Source organism: Carassius auratus, chromosome 7 (assembly GCF_003368295.1).
Source record: "Carassius auratus strain Wakin chromosome 7, ASM336829v1, whole genome shotgun sequence".
NCBI lineage: Eukaryota > Metazoa > Chordata > Actinopteri > Cypriniformes > Cyprinidae > Carassius > Carassius auratus.
This window is the reverse complement of record NC_039249.1, coordinates 29,962,255-29,988,091: the sequence shown is the minus strand read 5'-3', so window position 1 is coordinate 29,988,091 and position 25,837 is coordinate 29,962,255. Positions and strand designations below refer to the sequence as shown.

Sequence of the window (25,837 nt, the reverse complement as noted above, 5' to 3'; positions counted from 1 at the left end):
GTATGTTGTGTTCTTTCATGTTACACCTGGAAACAAAAATGTTGTGACCGCAAACCCCATCACAAAAGATGAAAGCCATCATGTTTACAACTGTGACGATAAGTGCTTATTAGGATCAACTAAATGCTGGATTTTCCAATGTGAAATATTTAACGTTTGCGGCATAGAATCTTTAAAATACATCTGAGAGTTTTACACACCGGCCTTTTTAATTGTGGCGAAATTTCCACGACCCAAAACATTATGCTGAACGAAACGAACTGTGATTGGTTGTTTGACATGTCTGTCAAACGGCTTTGAGGCCATCAGTCTGAAGGTCTGGCTGCGTGAAACTAGTGTTAACATGGTTGGCATGGACTTATTAACCCCTGCTGGAAGATAATGGAACTTAACTTAACTTTGGTTCTAAAAACCTAAATATTTATTTGGCATGTAGTAAATGTTTTATCGGTGGCCAATTCATTTATGCTCTTAAAGAGATGGTTTATTTAAAAATTATTAAAAAAAAAATTCTGTCATTGTTTACTCACCTTCTCGTCATTCCAAAACTGTATGCCTTTCTTTTTTCGGTGGAAAACATTTTGAGAACGTTTGTTGTGCATACAATGGAAATCAATGAATTCCCAGTGCTCTTTAAAATATCTTCTTTTGTGTTCCACAGAACAATGAAAGTCATACAGGTTTGGAATTGCATGATGGCGAATAAATGATCACAGAATTTTAATTAAGTGGACTATTCCTTTTAAAATACAATTTATGTTTTCCCTGTCTACTACCCTTCACATAACAGCTAAAGTGACGGTCAGTCTTGAAGAGCTTGGGACAAGACACTTTCTTTTGTTAGTCCCCAGATTGAGTCACATGTCATTAACAGTTCACATGTTTGACTCAAAAGGTTCTGTGGTTCCCATCAGCAAAGAAGGCAAATTTAAAATGTTCTTGTAAGAGACATTTGTTTCCCCAGTTTGTATAGATCTTTTTGGTATAAAGAGGCAAACTAGACATGAATATTTTGGCAAGCATTTGAGGGTTGTTAAGGGGTCTACCACACCACTGTGCAGTATGGGAACTTGTTAGCATTTTAGCACATCTGGTTCCATCTTCCTGATGCCAATCGTACTTTTTTATATATATTTTGGTTAAATAAAAGAAAATTCTAATTTATTTAGATTCAAACAAATATTTTATACTTTATACTTTTAGATATTTTTATACTTTATTCTATGTTTTAAATACATAATACCCTGTGTCATATTTTAAAGCTTCTATTTGTCTTGAAATAGATGGTTGCTTCAGTAAATGCGACTACAGATGGTTTCAGGGACATCATCACACCAAGCTGGTAAATTCAATTACTCACTAGTTGCTTTCCCCAGCTTCCTTATGTTTATAAAAGCTCTCTGCAAACTACTCTAAATTAAAATTTCCAGGAAAATGTTTTAACTAAAGAGTTGTCAGAAGCTTAATGGTGTTGACGTTAACATCCTGCGACTGTAGTGTAGCTGATGTATAGACTATGTTTAGCATTATACGCCTGGTGATTGTATTTAAGCTTCAGAATTCATAAAAGTTGTTCATTTGTGAAGATTATAATGTTGAACAAAACATGTAAGAGTCATACATTTCTGTTGCTCACAGACCTTATTTTCTGCAATAATCCAAAAGCAAGTGGCAAAATGCTATTGGGTTTTTGTTGAGGGAACCAGAGTGATGCTAACTTCCGTGTTGGCCTTGGCCTAGAAAAACACATCATCACTACATCGCTCCATTATCTCGGGATGTAATTTGCCCCGTGCTTTAAAAGACTGGGTCAAAGGCACAACAGCTCTTCACCGGTGAGTGTATAGCTCAGTGCACCCATCTCAGAGCAAGACCGCCTGTTAGGCATCACCTTCGAAAGAGTGGTGTCACACAACAAGTCCAGGAGCACTTCACTCCGATCTTGACTCTTAGTCTCTGCATTGACCTTCATATGGAATCCAACATTAGAGCTCCAAACCCTGCTGCACTTCTAAGACACCGCATCAGCTGCAGGACTGCCGGCTGAAGCCCTCCAAGGCGCTGGCCTCATGCAGCTCCCTGGGCAGCACTTGTCTCAGAATTCAGGGGCTGCTCCCACCCAGACCCTGAAAGTGACACATGCGTGGTTGTCACCAGCGTGTCACCTCCTGCGCACTGAAGTATGAGGCAATTTCCTGTGAGCAGCGTGTATTGCTGAGGAAGTGAGAGGGAGGGGGACCGGCTGCACCTCAGCTCCACTGTTCTCTTTGATACTGTCAGGGAAGAGTAATGGCTTTCTGTTGCTGCTGCTACTACCAAACTAATGTTGTGTGACTTTGGCTCTCCTTTGCAATGCGTTTCTGCTACAGTGAGGGCAGGAATGATGGGGAGGAGAGAGGAGAAGAGCAAAGTAAGGAGATCGAAGACAAGGGTAAGGATCCTGACCGCCCCTGGGGCAGCTGGGAAATACCCAAAGAGTGGGTAGTAAGAGCAAGTGATTTGACACAGATAACCTTCCCCTTCTGCTTACCTTGCCCATTGGCACCACAGGAATAAAACCACAACATTTACATATTGCCACAATTTCTCAAAATATAGGAATAGTTCATTTGAAAATGACAATTATTTTAAGAAGCCTGTATGTAGAATGCATTAAAGCACCACAGAAGCAGCCTATTCAACTCGTGAGCTATATTCCAAGTTTTCATAAACTGAACGATAGACCTGTGTGACTAAAGTACTCAAATTTAATCTGTTATTTGAATTAAGTGGTTTTTTTTATTGTTTTCTTTTTATTGATTTTTTACATTATGTTTTGTTTATTATATTACAACAAAATTGCTATGCGTACTGTTAGACTAACCAAGACTTGTCACAACACTTACAGAATATTGTTATTTATTGGGTCTGATTGCTTCTTTTGGCCTTTGTATTTGAATTTGCCTACATATTTGTAAGTCGTATTGGATAAAAGCATCTGCTAAATGACTGCTTAATGCAAATGTAAAATGGTATAAAAGATTTTCAGAACAACACAAAATCTAAATAAATACAAAGAGTACATTTCTAAGACTTGTCATATATGTTTTTGGATTTTCCTTTATCAGGCACACATATACATACAATTTCATTCTCTCATTTTCTAATAATCTCCCTCTTGGCTGTAGCTATTTTTTATACATTCAAATCTGTTGCAGTTATTATTTTCAGAAGAACCAGTAGATTTTAGCATCATTGTCTGAATGCAGCAAGTTTGAATAAGCACAGGTGAATTAGATGCAGATGACAAGCTTATCAAAACTCTTGCGTGAACCATTCCTCTAATGATTGCTGGGTGACATTTCACCTCTGCCAAACATATTCTGAAACCACTCTATTCCAAGATGAACAGGATGAGAAACTCTCAGGCTGTTAAACAGCCGAATCAATCACCTACACCATCTCAAACCATCTTAAGACCCTTGATATTTGATTTTAATTGAGGGTCATCAACCAGAGAGAAAGAAAATCTCCAGACGTCACCTAATTACATGAAACGACATGCATAATTGCATCCTGAATCACTGCATCTAACCATTCCAAATCCAGTAACTGACTGAGGAATAAAAAAAAAGAACTTAAAAAAAAAAATTATTTGAATGATTTTCATGTTAGACAAAAACAAAAAGAACTTTGTCACTGTCTGTCTATTTGCTCCACAGCTGACCTCTTTCCCATTTCTGAGTCACAGATTTAATTGCCATCTAATTCTATCCAGAAATTATATGATAATTATACCAAACTAGTGCCTGATTAAAATTGCACAATATTACAATTCATTTGAGTTAACTGACTCGCAGTGTCTCTGGGCTTTGAGCCAGATGCGTGAAGATGTCAGCAGCCCCCAGATGAAGGCTGGAGAAGGGACAGCGGCTCTATTTGCTCCTGCTTCTGCCTCATCAGAAACTTCCACACAGACTCAATAGTCAATAGGAATGTGGGTTTTCATATCTGTGTACTTGAGACCAAGACGGATGAAGCACTCTGGTCTATGTATCAATTTCTCAGAGCTAGAGCAGCCATATGGACCAACCCAATATTGTATTATATATGATTGCACAATAAGTTAATATGAGAGCATTGAGCAATTCTCTATAAATTAACACTGATTATCTTAAAAACTTATTCTATAATGGCTATTCTAAATCAGTGGTAAATTTACTTTAATCCTATACAGTTTGCTCTATCATATTTTGATGTCACTGCAACTGTTTTTTTTTTTTAATCTTTACAGATTTTTTTATGAAGCATACATGAGAATAACTTTAAATTGTTGGTAATATTTCAAGGTGCACAACTACTGGACTGAAGCAACTTAAGCATACTAACTTAAGCATCATTATTTTAGAAAAATCATGATAAAATGTAAGTACAAAATATGATTCATCAGGCTTTTGTGAAACGTTTATTTGTACCACTCAATCATCATCATAATGATCTGAATTGTATGTTTGATCCCCACAATAAAAACAGCTTTGTTCATATAGTTTTCATAAAACTAAGCATTTCAATATCATCCTACTAAGATATATTATTAGGAGATATATAGATTGACAACTGATATTTATATGCATTTTATATAAGCAGTATTTTACTTCTGGCCCTATAAATATTGGTAATTTCAACAAATTGCAAATTTTCACACAGTTTGGGCTTCTGAATAAAATTGAGGTGTTTTTTTCTCCTTGATCAATAATCTCTTATATGATACTATATGTGCCAAATAAAAGAGTAAAATTGTATTAAATAAAATGTTGTCTAAAAGTTTAAAAAACTTCCATTTAAAAAAAAAAAAAAAAGTCTAAATCAAACTATTGTTTCATGTAATATGTCCTATGATAAAACAGGTCTCTGTTTTGGTTCGAAATAGTGAATGTATAAACCACATTTGAAACCCAGTTTCATCAACACTCTCTAAATAGCATACAGTCAGGCTAACAAACCCCATTACTTTGTGTAAAATTTGTTTACTGCGATTATTATTAATAATATATTTAACTTATAGTATCACAGTAAGCTATTTAAAGCTGTGCAGTGTGTGTGTTTTTGGCTTTCTACTTCAAATTGTTTCAAACTTGGCCTTGAGTGCATTTAGCATTTAAAATATTAAAAACCATTAGGATATCCATTTTAACCCCAACACCTTTTTTTAACACACTTTTGGTTTGTTGTAGAACCATGCTGACATGAGGTTAAGAGTAAGTGAGGTGTAAATACACACTCATAAACAAACGCTTGCTTTTGAGGGTACTTACGACATTCAGCGTGGTGCTGCTGCTCTCTGCTTTCTCAGCCAGCTCTAGTCTCAGCTGAGCTATAGTCTCCTCTGAACCTTGCACCTGAACAGATGAGAAACAGAGTTTGTTTAGTATGTCCCTCTTAAGGGCACAGGACTAACAGAGAGCCACTGAAAGATTGTGAATCAACAACCATACTGCTAAACTTGAAAACCTGAATGCAGACAAACGCAAACTCTGTCAATGTTCTAATATACAAGTGTTTTGATGTGGCAAAATAATGACCCTTCAATATTCTCATCTCCGCAGGTTTTTTTTTTTTTTTTTGGACATTGCATCACTGTGAGTGCTAGAAAAAAGCCTGCTGTAGTTTTAACAAGTGTAATGCCTGTGAAAGACTTCTTCAGTCAAAACCTGACATGCCAATCCTTCATCCAGTCATCTGGGCTGAAGGGGAACATTGAGCTGATTGAACGGTTTGCTCTAGTTTCATCCCTGCAGTGATTCTGTTCTCACACTGAACCTCCTAAAAAGTCAATGAGATGCTCAGCACACTAAATTAGTTGCTCTCTCACACAAATGGAGGGGGAGAGGACTATATAAAGAACATTTATAGGGCTAAGATTTACAGGCCTCTATCTATCTATCTATCTATCTATCTATCTATCTATCTATCTATCTATATCTATATATAATAAATTTAATTATTTACTAAATTTTGTGTTTTTAAGATCATATAGCTTTCACTGTCATTTTATAAAATGAATACTTTTACCATTCAAAATGATAATTTTAACAATAATAAAATAAATATTTCTTGAACACACAATCAGCAAGTTAATAATTTTTGAAGGATCATGTGACACTTTTAACATGATTTTTTCTGCTGAAACTTCTGTTATACATTACATTAAAAAATAATAATAAATACAACAATAAAACATTACAACAGAAAATCTTTAAAATCTTTGGTGGGCATAAGAGACTTCTTTAAAAAATCTTCCCAATCCCAAACTTTTGAATTGTTGTGAAAGCAGATTTCATATGGAGTACATGAGATTAATCACAATATGAGACAATCAGATCCAGCTGGGTCTAAAGAAGTCTGCAGTGTATCTGGTACCTGCTCTTGAAGCTCTTTGACTCTGGCCTCCAGCTGAAGGAGTTCTTTGAGCTGCTGGAGCTCGTGCTGTTCTTTCAGAGACATCTCCTGGTGTAGCTCAGTGATGACATCCTGTAGTTCCAGGATCAGATCCTCTCGCTCCTCCACCTACAACACATGACCGCTGCCATGTCAAAAGACTCTTATACTCGATTGTTACTATAGGTGTTGAGTTGCATGGTTATTTGTGAGGGTATTAAATATTAAGAACACTCGGACACAGCAAGATCACACAAAAGAGGTCTGGGTTAGCAGTGACTGCTGCAGGGACATGTTCAAACTAACAAGCATGTGCACATATGAAGTTAGACAGAAATCACCTACAAATGTCCAAGCAAATGTCTAAAGCCCTGGTAATGCCATGCCATCTAAATCAGATTTTGTGGGTTTACCGTGACAGATGTCATAAAACTACCCACCACAACATCAACTGTGTGGAAGCCAAAATGTTTTTTTTATTCACATATTTTGATGTATTTATTTTGAAAGACAGTAAAAAAAAAAAAAATATATATATATATATATATATATATATATATATATATATATATATATATATATATATATATATATATATATATATATAAATAAATAAATACAAATGTCAGGGACACAGTTCAGATTTGAGCCTGCATCTCCAATTACAAAATTGAAAATACAGGTAAAACCAGTAAAAAAAGAAGAAAAAAGGAAGAAAAGCAAATTAATACAGTTAACTGGGCCCTATTACATTGTATCCTTACTGAACACTTCTCCAAAATTTGGAATGGTAGTATTAAAGTAGGTAATAAGAATCACAAAAAAAAATAAAAATCTTGAGCATGAAATCAGCTTATTTAACCGATTTCTGAAGGATGGTGTTACAATGAAGACTGGACTAATGATGCAGAAAATTCAGCTATTACATTATTCCTGCATCACAGGAATAAATTATATTTAAAATATACTGAAATAGAAAACAGTTATTCAAATTGCTAAAAAAAAATGCATAATATTATTTTTACTGCATTTTAATCAAATAAATGCAGCCTTAGTGAGCATAAGCGATTTCTTTTTGAAAAATGACAGAAGGATAGATATAAAAGCCCATTTAACCTTTCTGATTCTTGACCCTATGTCGACGAGGAACACCAACACCTCCTCAAATCTCCACATATAATGTGAATGCATTAATACGAGAGATATGGCTCCAAACCGTGATGCATCACGTATCAGTCATATGGAATTGCTCGGCAGGTAGAGTGTGTCATGGTGGTACTTGTAAAAGATTGTATGAATCCATTTTCCACTACTAAATTGGCCTCTGAAATTGTGGGTCACAATATGAGATACTGTGAGAGGTGCACCAGAAGTGAGAAGACACAATAGGATTCACCTCAGAAGCAACAATCACACTGCGAACTATAAGTATCGTGTTGCAAAAGAAAAAAATCCAAAAGGTCAAAGCCATCCTCTCAGAACTTGGAGCAAAATGAATCTATGCACTGAAGAGGCCTATCTCATATCACAAAGAGCATAAGTGGGCACATCAGTGAGGAAAATCTTAGATAACACACATAAAGATGTTTTAATGAACATCTGAAATGTGCCCCCGATAAATCAGATTGTGAACAGAAGGGTAAGGAAATCAATTTCTCCAGACACTGTCTTCCATCAGACTGAACATCTGATGTTGCTAAGCGAGAGAACTCATTTGAGAGCAATAAACAGAAGGGCTGTTATGTAAACTGTTGAATGATCTAATCAAGATTTAATTGTGTTTAGACTGCTGTATGAAATCTACAGCAGATTGTGATCCATTGCCTTTGAAGAGAAGGTTACAGATATTAACTGAAACATGAGTGAAAAGTGAAAATTAATACCATACATGTTGGTGGTTTTCACTGTAACTTATTGCTACTACTTTAAAATAATGATATATCATCATGCTCACATTTTTCATACTTAGTGGATATAACTTTTTTCCTGTAGGATACAATAAATGATATTTTCTTTGTTCTGTATGGACAAAACAATTTAAAAATATATAATAAATATCTATAGACAAATGTATGTCATACAGATTTGAGTCAATTGCATATGTTTGTTGACATTTCACTGAAGTACCAATATTCTCAGAAATCTCAGATGTTACACTTTAGATTCCTTAAAGGGGGGGGTGAAATGCTATTTCATGCATACTGAGTTTTTTACACTGTTAAAGAGTTGGATTCCCATGCTAAACGTGGACAAAGTTTCAAAAATTAAGTTGTACGTTTGAAGGAGTATTTTTGTTCCCAAAATACTCCTTCCGGTTTGTCACAAGTTTCGGAAAGTTTTTTTCGAGTATGGCTCTGTGTGACGTTAGATGGAGCGGAATTTCCTTATATGGGTCCTAAGGGCACTTCTGCCGGAAGAGCGTGCGCTCCCGTATAGCAGAGCAATGAGAGCACAACAGACATTCACTGATCAGAGCGAGAGCGTCGCGAAATGTCACAAAAGGAGTGTGTTTTTGGTTGCCAGGGCAAGACAACCCTGCACAGATTACCAAAAGAGAAACAGCATTAAGGGACCAGTGGATGGAGTTTATTTTTACAGAGCATCAAAGGAGTTGTGCAAGTGTTTGTGTTTGTTCCCCTGCATTTCGAAGATGCTTGTTTTACAAACAAGGCCCAGTTTGATGACGGATTTGCGTATCGTTTATTTCTTAAGGATGATGCAATCCCAACGAAAAAGGGTCACGATCGTGTGTTGGAACTGCAGGCGGTGAGTAAAACTGCTTCAAATATCTCTGCCTCCTTGTTAGTGCGGCCACCTCCCATGCCGGAGACCCGGGTTCGAGCCCCGCTCGGAGCGAGTCGTTGCTGCTGCTGCTCTCGTTCAGTTTCAGCCTCTGGATCTGATTCTGGATCATAAATATACGGCTGAATCTGACTGTTAGCCATGGTTTGTTTTGGATGATGTTTTTTTCCCTCACGGTAATGTCACAGCTTCCACATGCTCTCAACGCAAAAGCCTACTGGCGCTCGTGATTCTTTAGCTCCGCCCACACGTCACGCCTCCAGCCGGTCGTGTTTTTCCAGGAAAAATCGGTACAGACTATCTTTCTCTTATGAATATAATAACACTAAAGACTTTTTGGAGTTATGAAGGATGCAGTACTACTCTATAGGTACTCAAGATTAACAGGATATTGAGTGAAAACGAGCATTTCACCCCCCCCCCCCCCCCCTTTAATAAAATTGAAAACTAGAACAACTGAGACAACTGTTGGCAATCTATAAGAATATAGAACCATACAATTCAAATCTCAGAAAATGTACACTTTATTTGGAAGAATTTGATCATTCTAGATCATACTGAAATCTCATACTGATTGCACAAGGGTTTGCGAATTTGAGCACAGTTTATAACAAAAAGTCTCAATTTGTTCTCCTTTTGGTCTCAATGCTGTTGAAGAGTGGGCCCCAGCTGCTTTGATCACAGAAGCCCCCTTATACTAGCAGGCAATCTTTCACATCATTTGTTTCCCTTTGCCTGCATAATTAAGAACAACGCCTATTTTTTTCTCTTAATTGTAGTACTGCACACATTTCTTTGTTTCTTTTGAGTACCTGGGTCTGGACTCCAAGATCCCATTAATAGGGCTATTATGCACTCTTCATTATTTCTGACTTGATGCTAAGACCAGCCATCTTTGAACCACAGGTCTAAGCTGGTGCCCAGCACCTCTGCATTAGGAGACCCTTTGATCCTTCAACTCTTTGAAAAGACAACCATGTAGGACTCCTAAATTAACAACTCCAGACTCTAAAATGCATTTTAAAAAAAAACCTGGCTGATCCACTGAATTCTACCCAAATGAGAATGGTAAAGTTACTTAACCACAACAGGCCATAAGCTCACACAACCTCATTACCATACTGAGGAAAGGAGATTAAAAATAGCCAAACGTCCATATCTTGAAGAATTGAGCCTTTCAGAATAAATGGCAGTGTTTCATCTAGTAATTTTTGTAAAAGGTCCTTTGTAATCTCCAGACACCCAGAAAAGCCTCCTACTGACTCTATAGCTTTTGAGGTTCAGATGTCGGCATTGGCATGCTAATTGCAACTTTGTCTGCGGAGCTGAAAAAAAAGGAGGGAGAGAAAAAAAAGAAAAGAAGAGAAGTACTTTGTCCAGCTAGTGCCATGGGATTTCTTTTTAATCTGCTGATACAAATAGCTTTTTTGTATAGAATTACATTATGTCCTATGTATCTCACCTCCAACAAGGTAGAGTGAGTTTTGTGTCTGGCCAAATAGCTTTCAGCAGAAAGAGTTCGCAACATGATACTCCAGCATCCAGCCTTTAATTCATGTAGTCATTTCAAACATGAAATTTATGCATAGAGATCATGAAAAACCATGTGTTAGATAGGGTTGAGCAGATCGTCCATCGCCGAAGGCTGTTAGACATCACGATGTTGAGTTAAATTTGTAATGTAATGTAACAAGCAACGTTAACAATCGTTATTTGTTTTCCGTGTCTTTCTGAATATGGATTCACACTTCAGGCACACCCCCTAACTGCTCCCCCTCCTCCCAATGTCATCGTTCATCACAATATTTCACTGTAGCCATTGTCCAATGCCAATTTTTGTAGACATCGCCCAACTTTAGTGTTAAAGTCATTTCACGTTTTACTGTTTTACTTGTTTAATACAGTAAAATATTATATTAATATAGTAATATGGTAATATACTGTAATTCATTAGCCTAACTGTAGAAAGTAGGTAGGTAGTCTGAAAGTAGGGTTATACTTGGCAGCCATCTTGATAACGTCAGCCATTTTCTTAATGTAGAAACACCAAAAATTTCCAAAACTGCTTATGTTTTAACAACATGTCAAATCACAAGTAAAACTCATTGGTTATCATAGTTATCTCTCTTGCTAAAATAAAGCCAAAGTAGGTATTTTTCAAATGGGATTAATGTCAATGAGCCGTATCTCCCTGCACTGTCTCCTCCACCTAACTCTCTGCACAAATGCCAGAGGTCACTCTTTTCATTCAGGCAGAAATCAAAATTATAATGGCAGCTTGTTAAAAATTCTATTTGGATGTGCACATAGGCTACATCAAAAGGTGCTGACATGGAGTGGTTTGAGATGCAGAGGGGTGTTAGCGATGTGGCTTACCGATAGCACACATCAAAGCTATAGAGCGAGGGGAATATGGGATGGGGGTAGGGTAGGACACAATGACTACGTTCTGGGGCTGTTATAGTCAGTAAATGAAAATATACCAGGCACAATTTTACCATTACTGCCTTGACATTGAAACACAAGCTATTTACCATGAAAAAAAACAACAACACTCTGACTCCATCAGATCCATCTAAATCAAGCTGATGCAATAGATGCAGCTTGGTAAATTATAAATGATAGCCAGACAGAGTAAAAAAACATGTAGAAAAAGAAATAAATGCAATAATCAAATAATTCCTCTAGTGGACAATTTATAAATGCGGGCAGCGCAAGGCCACTTCAGGAGACAATCAGGCAGCAGGGATTTGTTGAAATTGGGACAGTCGCTCACTGGCTCCATTTTGCATCAGGCATGGTCAACCTTTTAATGCTGCATCGCTAACCGATAACCATCCAGAATGCATTTCAGTGCTTTCCTGGTTTTAAAACAATTTCGAGCAAAGTTTTCCACATAGGCCAATTACTAAAGCACCCCAGTCTGATTTGCCATGCCATTCATCTGAAGCAGGCTCAACGGATACCTGCCCCACTGTATAGGAAAAAGACAAACCGAATAATATCTGCACCCATATGGCTTGACAGACCTATCTTTCATGTGAGACCTCAGTAGGTATGACTTGGTCAACATGACGGATAAGTCCTTGTTCTTGGAAAAACATTCTTAAACCAGTGATAGCCAACCCTGTTTCTGGAGAACTACCTTCATGCAGGCTACAGTTCCAGTGCTGCTCAAACACACCTGCCATATATTTTCAAGTAATCCTGAAAACATTGATTAGCTGGGTGTAGTGTCTTTGATTAGGGATAGAGCTAAACTTTGCAGGAAGGTAGCCCTCCATGAGCAGGATTGGCTGCCCTTACTATAAACTGGAAATTCAATTTTTGTTTTGATTGAGGTTAGAGTTGGGCTTTGGCTAGAGATTAATGGATATGTTTTGTCCAATCCGGCTCCTGGAAGGCCAGGTTCCTGTAGAGTCTAGGTCAGGGGTCTCTAAACTCGGTCTTGGAGTGCCATGTCCTGTAGAGTTTAGCTCCAACTCTAATTAAACACACCTGAACCAGCTAATCAGTGTCTTACTAGGCATGCTAGAAACTTCCAGGCAGGTGTGTTGAGGTAAGCTGAAGCCAAGACTTGGATAAACTTGTTCGTGCAATTATCACCAGCAGGGTGGACTATTGTAATGGGTTCCTCACCGGCCTTCCTTAAAAGACCATTAGACAGCTCCAGCTCATCCAGAATGCTGCTGCCAGGATTTTGACTAGAAACAGAAAATCCGAGCATATCACACCAGTCCTCAGGTCCTTACACTGGCTTCCAGTTACATTTAGAATTTATTTTAAAGTATTTTTACTCGTCTATAAGTCACTCAATGACCTAGGACCTAAATACATTGCAGATATGTTCACTGAATATAAACCTAACAGAGCACTCAGATCATTAGGATCGAGTCAGTTAGAAATACCAAGGGTTCACACAAAACAAGGGGAGTCCACCTTTATTTACTATGCCGCCTGCAGTTGGAATTAGATTTCAGAAGAGATCAGATGTGCTAAAACACTAGTCACATTTAAATCTAGACTCAAAACTCATCTGTTTAGCTGTGCATTTATTGAATGAGCATTTTTATTTTTATTCATGATTATTTTACTTTCTTTTATGTAAAGCACTTTGAATTACTATTGTGTATGAAATGTGCTTTATCAATAAACTTGCCTTGCCTTGCCTAAAGTCTGCAGTACACTAGCCCTCCAGGACCAAGTTTGGAGACCTCTGGACTAGGTCTTCAACAGTGCTCTTGGGGATCCACTGTCTTGCAAAGTTTATTTCCAAACTTCTTCAGCTCACCTGAAGATCTTGATTAGCTGGTATAGGTGTGTTAAATTAGGGGTGTAGCTGTGCAGTACAATGGGTCCTCCGAAACAGGGTCGACAGCTGGAGCAGGCTGGAACTTTCTTTGCAGGACTGGACACTAGGGCAGTTGCTCCCAAGCACATTCCTTGAGGAAGTTTAAAGTAGTTCACTTGTAGACATCACATTACACATTACACATTACACAAAGTGAGCTTGAAAGTGAAGCATGTGCATCTGGTTAGGTAGAGGTACTGCTGACGTTTGATTTTCACACACCCACTTTTCTTCAGAACATATCTGCTTTCTGCTTGCAGCATTCGCCCATCTGCATTGTCGCATTACTCTTTCATAACCAAGATCTTATCCACTTAAGTCATCCGCAGTATGATAAAGCCAATGCAGCACTGGTCTTTCCTGACAGGCGATACCAAATACTGCATGCTTCATCCAGGTCTCTCATTTCATTAGCTATTATATGAATTTCCAATTAGGCTGAGGCCAACAAGACAGAGCTTCCAGGTCTCTTCCAGGTCTTTATCACAGGGGACGAGCAGGCCCTGTTCAGGTAACCTTACAAAGTACCACTCCTGTGCACCTTTGTTAGTGAAAGGGCATTGTCTGGAAGGAAAGTATGCCAAACGTGAGCCAAAATACCTTGTGGAGTATTCCATTAAGAGTAATAGGAAAGAGCAGATAATGAGAATCCACATTGGCTGAGCCAAACACCAATACAGTACTGGAAAGAAGATTTTTTGATCTAGCTCTCTCTCTCTCTCTCTTTCTTTTCTTTTCCTCCTTTATCTTCTCTGACATGGTTTATGCTGGTTCCAAGCCATAACAATCCTCTGGACAGAAAAAAAAAAAAGCCTGCCTTTGATTATTAATAAACCTTAAGGCAGGTATCATTATTATTATTTTTTTTCAGCTAGTCCTTTTTTGTAATGCACAGAAAACACCTTTATGTTTTTCCCAGGGGCCCGAGCTCCCCATCCCTCTGTGATCTTATAAGCATCGCATCTCCTCCTGCCTGCTGACCAAACTGCATTGCTACACACTTTCTGTCTCTCTGACCTCTGTGTGGATAGAATTCATTTGGTATTTCTGTCTTCTCAATCTCTAGGCTGATTTGGCTTAAGCAGGCAGCTGGCCATGGTTATTTCAGATAAACACTATTAAAGAAATACAGATAATGGAAATAGGATGGAGGATAAAAGAGTTGGAATATAGCTGTGCTTCAAAGAAGTCTCATCAGTCACTTATTAAGCTTTGAATGCTGATGTGTGTGACTGATTTGGTCATGTTTACATCATGTCTGCAAGTTTTGAATGTTTTTTTTTCTTCCTGAAAAGCTTAACCTTGACAGTAATTATTAAATCAGACCACATTATACATATTTTATGTTACTATATAAAAAATTTAAGATAGAAAAAAAAAATCCTTAAGGTAAGGTACTGTGGAGCACAACAGTGTACTGTTTTACACTCCTGGTAAATGCTAGACGTCCTTGGTTAGAGAATTAAATGCATCAACATTTAACATTACCAAGACCAAGAAAATCAGAGGCTCACAAAGATCCAGCTTGTGACAGAATTTATTAATAATCTGGAAGTTTATCAGTTTTATATTCTTATGACAATAAAGGTTGTATGGATGTAATTTATTTTGAACCTTTGAATCGTCTCCTTCAGCACTAACCTGACTTAAGAACTTTTCAAGGATGATAACTGTAAGCTCTAATAATCACTAGTGACTAATAGTCAATAACACACCAATACATATAACTATAAAAATAACGACACAAGGAACGGTTTTGTTAGAATCACTTTCGTAACCTTTTTTTTTTTTCGACTTCAAAGAGTTCAGCATAAAGCAGCACATGACACAAATGGAGTGTATGCTTATAATAAATCAAATGTTACCGTCCATTGGTGTGGATGCCAATATAGTGATTTTTACAGTTATTGTTGTAGCTCTCTCTTCTTGGTGTGAATGGAGCTTTAAAAATAAAAATATTTTACCTGATCAAGCTAGAAGAAATTTTAAACAAAGTTATTTTTCTTTCTAAAGTTAACTTCATATAGTTAGTATTTAATATATCTTAAATACAACAAAAACATTACAATATTTTGCATAACTTGACAGATATACAGCTTTATTGGAAATGCCATTAAATTAAACCATTGTTTATAAGTGATACCAATTTTTCTTTTCCTTAAGCATCACATTGTCCTCAGCACAATATTGTCAATACACTGCTAGAGGTTTACATTCTATAAAGAACATGTGGGTGATAGTTAGGGCGCCCTGGGGGTCAATGGCAGATCTATAGATTTTTTCAAAAACGCATTAAAAATACCATGACTTAAAAATATCTCCTTAACATTTAACTTTTTTTTAAGGGAGAAAAGGGGCATTTAAGAGGAATAAAGTCAGAAATGTCAGGGTTATTTCTTAGAAAAATAGTGTTCAAAATGTGTTATTTGTTAATATTTGAAAGTAGTATGTAATACTGATTCATCTTTTTCTCACGCATCGTGTTTTAGATTTCATTTTAATCAAGTTTTCATTGGTAACCAAACAAGTACACAATCTTTAAATATAAAAGTGAAAAAAGTGGCGTGACATTCAGCCAAGTATGGTGACCCATACTCAGTATTCGTGCTCTGCATTTAACCCATCCGAAGTGCACACACACACAGCAGTGAACACACACACACGCTGTGAACACACACCCGGAGCAGTGGGCAGCCATTTATGCTGCGGCACCCAGGGAGCAGTTGGGGGTTCGGTGCCTTGCTCAAGGGCTCCTAAATCGTGGTATTGTAGGTGGAGAGAGCACTGTACATGCACTCCCCCCACCCACAATTCCTGCCGGCCCGAGACTCGAACTCACAACCTTTCGACTGTGAGTCCAACCCTCTAACCATTAGGCCACGACTTCCCCCAATAATGCATTACTTTAAAAATACAGGTAAAATTGTAGGTAAGGTGGCGCTGAGGGTCAGCTATATTTATTATTATAAAAAATAAAATCCACACAATAAATATTGAAATGATTCATGATTGTTTTACTACTTTAATGTATAAAGTCTGGTTCTGGTAAAAGGGTAAATGCATTTTACAAACCAGCATAATTAAATAATGAAGGCATGAGAACAAGTTTCCAAGAAAGTTTACATTAAAATTATGCAGAAATCAATGGAAAATCAATAAACTATAAATCAATTCATATAAATGTGTCCCAGAAACACCCATGTATGACAACAACTGCATTGCTGAATGTTTTACAGACACCAAAAACCAAAGCAACAGTGGGCAGATTCATTCCACACCAGTGGGCACGTACCTGTACCATAAGTGCAAGACAGAAAGTAAAAGATGTTCTGTGCTGCTCTGTAAAGGACTCTGGGCTTGATGAGGTGCAGCAGTTGAATGATATACAGAGGCGAGCTCAGGCGAGAGCTGTCCATTAGTTACGGGGTCCTGTAATGTTGGGACTGCAGTACATTATTTTCAAATGCATCAGTCAGCGTTGTGCAGTACAGATAAATTCTAATGTCTCGGCTCTGTAATGCATACTCTCACCACTGCTATATTACGTGATGGGTTAGAAGGGCAGCGCAAGGGAAGGGGGGGGGAAATGTAATTTATTTTTCACTGTGGCCAGTGTTCTTCCCATTAGCTTCAAACGTGAGATAAGTTACAGCTTTTAACAAGAACCTTTAGCCGCCAGAGCACACTGCACACAATGCTGTGGCGCTCAAAATGAGATTTAGAGGTAAAGATAGTGAGGGAGAGGGAGAGGTCAATGATGACCCCATGTATGGCCCCTAAGTGTGACATGGCACAAGGACAAACATCGTCACACTGATAATAATAATAACAATAATACATTTTATATATAATGTGCTTTTCTCACACCCAAAAAGTGCTACAACAATGTTAAAAAACAATTAAAATGCAAAATTCAATGATACAATATGAAACAGCTAAATTGATCAAATCATGATGAGTTCAAAACATGCAAAAACTCACAATATTGTCAATACACTAACTTGCAGATAGATTTTTGCATTATATGAAGAAAATGTGGGTGATTGATAGGCTGCTCTCATGATCAATCATGAATAGATTAATTTATAAAAAAAAAAAAAAAAAAAAAAAACATAAATACATTGAATGGAAGATACCTCCTCTTCAAATAAACTTGTTTTTATTTTGAAAGATGGAAATATTTTTGATAACACTTTATAATAACTGCACACTATTAATCATTAATTAAGTAAGTAAACAGATAATAATTTATAAAGCATTAATAGACAGTAATAATCAGTTTATAAATACAGATATAAATGCTTTATTCTTGATTTAAAAGCATATCTATAATGTGTAATTTCATACTTTATTCATGATCAATTTATAATTTCTCAATGAAGTACAGCATTATTTACAAACCAGTTATTTAGGAGTTGCCAGTGATTCATAAGATCACAAGAAATGTAGTAAATTCAGGTAGTTATAAAGCATTTAGTAGTGGTCAGTTAACTATTTATGTGAGCTCATCTAAAGTGAGGACTAGTTATGCCTTGTAAAGCATTTATAAAGGATATTTAAAGGCTCAGTTATCTTCCAAACAAAAAACAGAAACAAACACAACACAGTGATACAGAACATAGAAATATTAACAGCCTTTAAATCTCATTTGTAAAAGCTTTACAAGGCATAAATAGTCCTCACTTTAGATGAGCTCACAAAAATAGTTAACTAACAACTACATATGTTTTTTAACTACCTGAATTAACCCTGAATTACAGTAGAAATACATGTTAATAAACCATTTATTAACACTATAAGTAACTATTACTTTATGTCTGAATAAAAAGATGTATGAATGCACATTTAAATAGTTTATTAATCATTTACTTTCAATTTCTAAGTGATCTTATGAACCACTGACAACTCCTTAATAACTGGTGTGTAAATAATGTTATACTTAATTTAGAAATTATAAATTGATCATTAATAAAGTATGAAAAAACAATTATTAAATACATTATAGATATGCTTTTAAATCAGGTATAAAGCATTTATATCTGTATTTATAAACTGCTTATAAATGTCTATTAATGATTTATAAATGATGAATTAACTGTTTCATAATGCTTAACTAATGATTAATAGAATGCAGTTATTATAAAGTGTTACCATTTTTTTTAATGAAATGTCAGGGTTGTCCTCATATCATAATAAGGGTGCAAACGTCATAAAAAAATAAATAAAATAAAAACGTATTTTGACATAATATTTTATAATTACCTCTTAGAAATATTTATCTTTTAATATTTGAATTTTTTTTTTCTTGCCAAATTAAAGTCATTTGGTACAAACAACCTGAAGGAATAAAGTACATAAAACAAGAAATAAAGTAACTTTTTACCATGAAAAATAAAATAAAATAAGCATAAAAAGTACTGTAAGTGTGTAAGAACTTGGCACTTAACTGAATTCATTGACTTTGATTCAGGTGGCTGCTCTCCGACCCAAGACTACATGACATTCTGGTCCATAGATATGGTCTCTATTTCAATGTAAATATTAAAGATTCCATTGTCCTGTTTCATCTTGCGAACACAAATGGCGAAAGAAAAGACTTTCACCATTACTGATCAGAGGTCATGAAACAGCTCTGGAAATCACTTTGTGTTTCAGCAGACTTCCAAAAGAGGGGGCTACACAATGAACTGAACCGCTGTCCCCAAGCCTGACAGCTGACATCATCTGATTCCCTGCCAGACCACATCTCATGAGTGTGTATGTATGCACTGAGGCCAAGGTTATCACAGCATAACCCAGAGGCAACAATTTGATAGTCTATTAGTGAGTATTCAATGACTGATGAAACAGACGTGGTCTGCTTTAGGTTAATGATTCATACTCGACAGAGCTCACTTCTAATTCACTTCCCTTTGCACTAAACGCTTGAGAAAAGAAAAGAAAGAAAGCACATCCAGTCCGATCTGTAAAAGATAAACGGGCCTTTCAATCAAAGCCAGTTCTAGTCGCACTGCATAAATCTTGGTGTCAATTATTGACAACTGACTAATTAGTTGTGCCCTTTTTAAGCCTTTCTCTTAGTTTGGAGCTGTTTAAATATGCTGAATCAATAACAGCTCTAATGCCCCACCATCGTCTGTGGACATGCAGTCCAACCATATAGTAGAGGGCATCTATCAAACAAATTACGAATTTCGCTCAAATTAACATCAACTTTTCATATTGCATAACCAATTTAGACTGTGATCCTCATTCTATATGATGCTATAACACAAAAATCAATTAACGATTTATATGAAAAAAAATTACAGGAGACATTCACTCAATGTATAATCAAATGTACACTTGTCAATCTTATTGTGGAAAACAGGAAATCCAAAACAACAATGTAAAGATTATATTTTATTAAAGAAAGTATATTCACTATTAGATTAGATTAGTCATTTTAATTATTATGTGAAACTATGATTCACACTTACAAAGACAGTCTTCTTTTTAGCATGTATTTTACATTATTCACCAAATATGCTTCAGTTGAAGTTTTAGCCTTTATCTAAAGTATAGGACAGTAAACAGAAGCGAGATGAAGGGAATAGGATCAAGATTTCACCTGGGGCAGATTAAAACATGGATTCTAGTCAGACAACTTGAAAATTTAGAAAAACAGCTTTATTAAAAGAAATGTAGGGCAGTATATTTATTGTTTGTTAATAAGATTTTGAAATGGGTTTGTGATTGGAAAAGTCCTGCATACATCACCAAGGAGAAGTTTGTTGTATAACAGTTAGTTATGTCATTTTGATACAAAATTATGTGGGAAATAAATAAATAATAAAAATAAAGCAAAATTTCTAAATGTAATCAATTAATTGAATTAATTGAAAATTATGATTTTCTAAAATAATAAGAACATTTCTAAAATAATTCTAAAATAATAAGAACATTTGTTCTAAAATAAACTGAGCTGGTTCAATCTTGCATTTTATCCCTAGTTTGGTTCACTTTCAAAAAGCATCGTTTAAAAATAGAAGCTGTAAGTAATCAAGTATATTCCTTTGAAGTTTTGTTAACATTAGCAAAAGTTTCAGAGAAATTAAGGAGAAGGATTATTAGCTATTGTGAATATATGAAGCACAGCCAGCACAGAAGTCACTGCCTAACCAAGCAGCTTTCTGTTGGTCAGTGCTCTGAATCGGAGTGACTAACTTGAACACGTTGTTAAACCCACATCAGGAAATCTTTTTCCAATAGGATTCCTATTAAATAACTGGAGTTCACTTGTGAAAACACTGAATGTATACATGTATGTACAGTATTAATGAGGACCTCTCCTCTCTTCAGGCTAAATGAAGCGCCATGACCATGTCAGGCCTGAGCATCATGTGCCAGCTCTGTTTACCACATATGGACAGCAAAAATGAATCATGGAGGGTCCTACAAGATGCTCTTAATTACAGATCTGCCAAGCACTGTGAATTATTCAATCCTTTGCTTATGTAGGCATTTATGGTATGCAATAGTTAACATAACTGCCTAACCAAGCATCGGATACCCTCAGGGGTATCCTTGTGTTTCAGGTCCTCCTTATGCTCAGGCAGGTGCAAAACGCTGAATAAAGACAAATGGGAACACATGGGTTTTTCCATTTAGCAGATGTAGAGTAAAGAAACAGGGACAAGGTCATGCACTGCATATGCAACAACACACGGTAGTAAATGCAGGATCTGTTGCAATACTTAAAGAGCAACTCACCTGCACTGACAATCCTATAACTACATTGAAATGAAGATAAATATATATATATATATATATATATGTTGCCTTATAAGATTTAATAGTGGAATGACCTGCCCAACTCAATCCAAGCAGCTGAATACTTCACTCTCTCTTCAAGAATCGGCTAAAAAACACATCTATTCTATCTTTATATGACCCTCTGACACTCTCTATTCTAATTCTATTCATAAAAAAACTTGCCCCTTAGACTTGCACTCTATTCATTTACTTACTGCTTGTTTTCTTTTAAAACAACTAACACTATTATTTTAATATTCTATGTTTTTTTTATATAATTAACAAAAAGCAAAAAATGCCTCTCACACTAGATTGCTCTATTCCTTTTCTATTATATCTGTTTTCTTTTTTATTTATTATATAATAATAAATAAAACCTTGCTACGTGTACTATGTTCAGCTGACTGAGACTTGTTAGCACTACCATATAGTTGCTCTTTTGTTGATTTTGATTGCTTCCACTGTCCTTTTTTGTAAATTGCTTTAAATAAAAGCATCTGCTAAATGACTAAATGTACATTTAAGATTTATAAGATTTTAGTAGTGTATCGCTCACAGGGAAGGCAATAATAATCTGCCCCTGTAATCATGATTTGTGTGAAAATGTTGATGGTGTTTTACTGCTACTAGTGTTGATTTCAGCTGGAAACTGCAGTAAAACATTTTTTTTAGGTAAATTTTTTATGATTATTTTTCAAACACATAAGTAAAGGCATGTTTTGAGCCTGGGGCTATATTTCACCTAATGTTCGAGTGTTTTTCTTGCAATTTAAGACTTAATATAATTATGGAATCAGCTAAGCTAATATGCTATTCCAAATTTAGCCATCAAGTTGATAGCTTAGCAACATGCTAATTTCCGACACTATTGATTCAGCTGCCGATGTAAGACCATCGTACACAGTGAGACAGCTCAGTAAGGTTGGAACATAGCGACTGTCACACAACAGAAACAGCTGATTCAGGTTTCATGGAAATGCAATATTTGAAACTTACTTTAGTTTTAGGCTGCTCAGGCTGCTCCTGTACGGCATCCTGAATGCCTTCCATCATAACTCAGACACTAGCAGTGGAGAAAGAAAAACAGACAGATGGCTATCAGTGCTCAGGTTTAGCTTAATGACAATAAATTAATGTCAGTGTAATAAATGATAACTCACATGAAGTAGGCTAACCTCAACCATGTAAACGAATCGACCAAGGGTTATTGGAAAAAGATGCCTGTGTGTCGACCTTTCAGCAAACTGATATTGCTTGGCACAATTGCACAATTTGCAACACTTTCAAAGTGAAACGCTCAGTCAGTGCCAATAAAAACACATGAATGTGAATCTGGCCATTTGTTTTTTTTTTATATATTGATTGTTGTACTTATTACAGCAGTTCAGAAATAAAATGTCTGGTTAGTGGCTTGCATCTACAAGTTTTTGACTACTTAAATTGTTTAGTTTTACAAATCATGTTCTGTAGTAAAAGCAATTTGAGGCAATAATTCAGTATTGTGCAAGAAACTCCACAGAACTGTCTCTGTCTCCTTTAATCGATAATCTACCCTGTAATCATAATTACAGGGTAGAGAAGGAATGTACATTTTCCACTGGAAACTACAGTGAATTATGTTATTAAACGTTTGCAGAAATGTATTTTCAATGCTCCTAGGTGGAAACAAATCAAATACGATCAATATTAGGATTTACCAGAGACAGACAAGGTCTTAGTCCAAAACTTTAATTAGCATGCTATCAGCTAAAACTATTCTTCAAAGTTGCGTCCTTAAATTTTTCCCCTTTAAATCACTGCTGCTACAGCCATACACATGCAAACAGACACCTCAACTAGTGCAAAAGCCACAAACTTGATTTGAAAATATGTAGTTGTGTACATCCCTACACCTGAGGAGCACACTGAACATTACCGTATCATCAAACACGAAGCAAGCTGCTCCTCTCCATCTACCCTGGAATGGATGAGTGTTTACTTGAAGTGTTTTGAGTCACTTATGTGATTACCATGACAGAGAGCTGTCCAGGTCCTTTCACAGAGCGCCAATCTCCATCTTTTCCAAGGGCCACCTCAATTATTCATAGCCTGGGCCTATTTGTGTCTTTGTGCTCTGTGGAGCAGTTACTCTGAATGCTAAAACCTTCACACAGCTGAAGCTAGATTACCAGTTTTATGAGAGAGCATCTTGTGAAATAAATGCTTGCCAAGTGACATATAGCGTAAGGTCAAGGTGCACAGTGAATGCAAAGAAGCACATGTGGATTGGGCCTTAATCAAGTACCATGTCTCCTTCACTGTTAAGTGGTATAAAAGAGCACATTTCAAGTGCCCAACCGAACTGAATAGAACACGTTACAAAAGTTCAAACCTGAATGTATATGATTTAAGAGTTCTGTAACACTGACCCTGAATAATTTTCTGTATAATATATACAGATATAAAACAAAAGGACAATACACAATTTGTCAAGGTTTATGAGAAGGACTCATACATTTTGTACTTGACGCATTAACATATACATCTGTGATACGGAATAAAGGTATAAAAAAAAAACTGTTTTGTTTTTATTTTGCTTAATTTACTCACCCTTATGTTGGTCTAAACCCCATCCAAGCTGTTTTTTGGCCATATAATAAAAGTGGATGGAGACCAAGGACATTTATGGTCAACATTCATTATTTTCATTAAAGGGAAAGAGTAGCTTTGACTTTCTGCTAAATATTTCCCTTCATCTAGAATTGGAAAAACTTTAGAATGCGAAGGTATATATGTATATATATGTGTGTGTGTGTGTGTGTGTTTTATATGTTTAAATTGAAAACACCAGGGCTGCTCAAGAAATAGGGAGTGGTGAGCTGACTTTTTACCTGGAATTCATTTATTTTTTGGAGGGGGGGGGGGGTTGCCTTCATTTGATAGGACAGTAATTAGACAGGAAGCGAAGGTGGGGAAGGGGGGTGGGGGGGTGCAAGATCGGGAAATGTCCATGAGCCGGGACTTGCACACATCCCGTGCCTGAAGCATTAATTAATAATGCTTATAATAATATTATATATATAGTAGTATGTTAACCGTGCAAATATTAACAGCCTTGTTATAAAGCATTTAAAATAATAAAATCATGATCCATTATTTATCTTAAAAGCATCATCGATTTTGGAGTAGTGGTGCCATCATCGCCAAACACCAGCTACAATATGAAATGTGCAATGATTTTCACAAAGCAACTAATTACCACAAACAACAAAAATGTTTGTTCGGTGCCAACAGTATGAGGCTGAAGCACTGATACAATTCAGTGTTTATTAATTATATTTTATAATGAAAACAAAACTGACACCAGCCGGATTCAAACTTGTCTCGCACATACAGTAAGGATTGTGTCAGGGCACGACTGAAATGAAACACCGCTTCAACTGATGATACAACTAACACATTTTCACTGTTAAAAACTAACTTGAGCTGCTGTTTTAAAATAGCATTAAAATAGTATAAATGAATGACTGATATAATAAACTGAATAACACACAATTAAACAGTGGTGCCGGCATGGCTCTTTTCATCTTACCAATCATCTTTATTAGTGTCCTCTGATCATCGCTGTCAAGTAAATAAACAACACAGAAGAAAAGACTAGATGCTTTTTAAACATAAAGACAATCAAGACTGACTTGACTGCTGAGTTGAAAGAAGAATAAATCTGAATGTGAGAGAATAGGCATTAACAATGGCTCTCAAATAGTTCGATGTCAAATTAATGAGAAACAGCTATTATTAAAAACACACGGTTGTGTATCTATTTATTTATTATTTTATTTACTTATTTAGAGGGTACCTATTTCCACAAAACTAATCTAAAAATTAAGAATTTGAGGAAATGTATTACAGAGCGGACATTTTATTAAGCATGGTAATCTTCCCGCTAGAAGAGGTCTGAAAAAAATGGCTTCATCAAGAAAATAATAAACTGTCTGCTTTGCATAATTACAGTAAGACGACGGCTTAACGGCAATGTAAAAAAAAAAGGAACTGTAATTACTGAACAATTATACAGCGTTCCCAATTATAGCGCTAATTTTCACAAGCACGTAGTATCATTATTTTGTTGTGTGTACAAGAGTATTGTTCTCATGCAGTCCGGTTCAAGCATAATGTTATTTCTTTAAAAAAAAATCTTAATGTTCATTTCTAAATCTTATGTAGAAATTGTGATTGCTTACACTAGCAAAATGTTACATTTCTAATTACATTTTTAGTACTACTCAATAGTTAACATGCAATGCTCCATTTTATCACAATAAAATAAAACTATTTAAAACGTATTGTTGAAACTATGTTCATTTTTGTAATTATATCAGCTAATTCCAAAAATCCAGCATTAAAGATGTCGTATTTCAGTACAATGAATCATTTTATGATTGACAAACAATGTTTCATTTCATTTCTTGTAATCCAAATACCTACTCTAAA

General features: G+C 36.0%; 1 protein-coding gene across 3 annotated transcripts in view; it reads right to left on the bottom strand.

Moving 5' to 3' along the window:
- The window catches only part of pmfbp1 (polyamine modulated factor 1 binding protein 1), a 188,200-nt gene that overhangs the window by 120,461 nt on the left and 41,902 nt on the right, over positions 1-25,837 (bottom strand). For all 3 annotated transcript variants that reach the window (XM_026268380.1, XM_026268382.1, XM_026268381.1), the window contains exons 2-4: positions 22,361-22,427; positions 6,400-6,546; positions 5,295-5,378 (exon numbers count right to left, since the gene is read on the bottom strand). In XM_026268380.1, coding sequence (XP_026124165.1) covers positions 5,295-5,378; positions 6,400-6,546; positions 22,361-22,417 — 288 coding nt within the window. In that variant the 5' untranslated portion in view covers positions 22,418-22,427. The remainder of the gene's footprint in view (positions 1-5,294; positions 5,379-6,399; positions 6,547-22,360; positions 22,428-25,837) is intronic.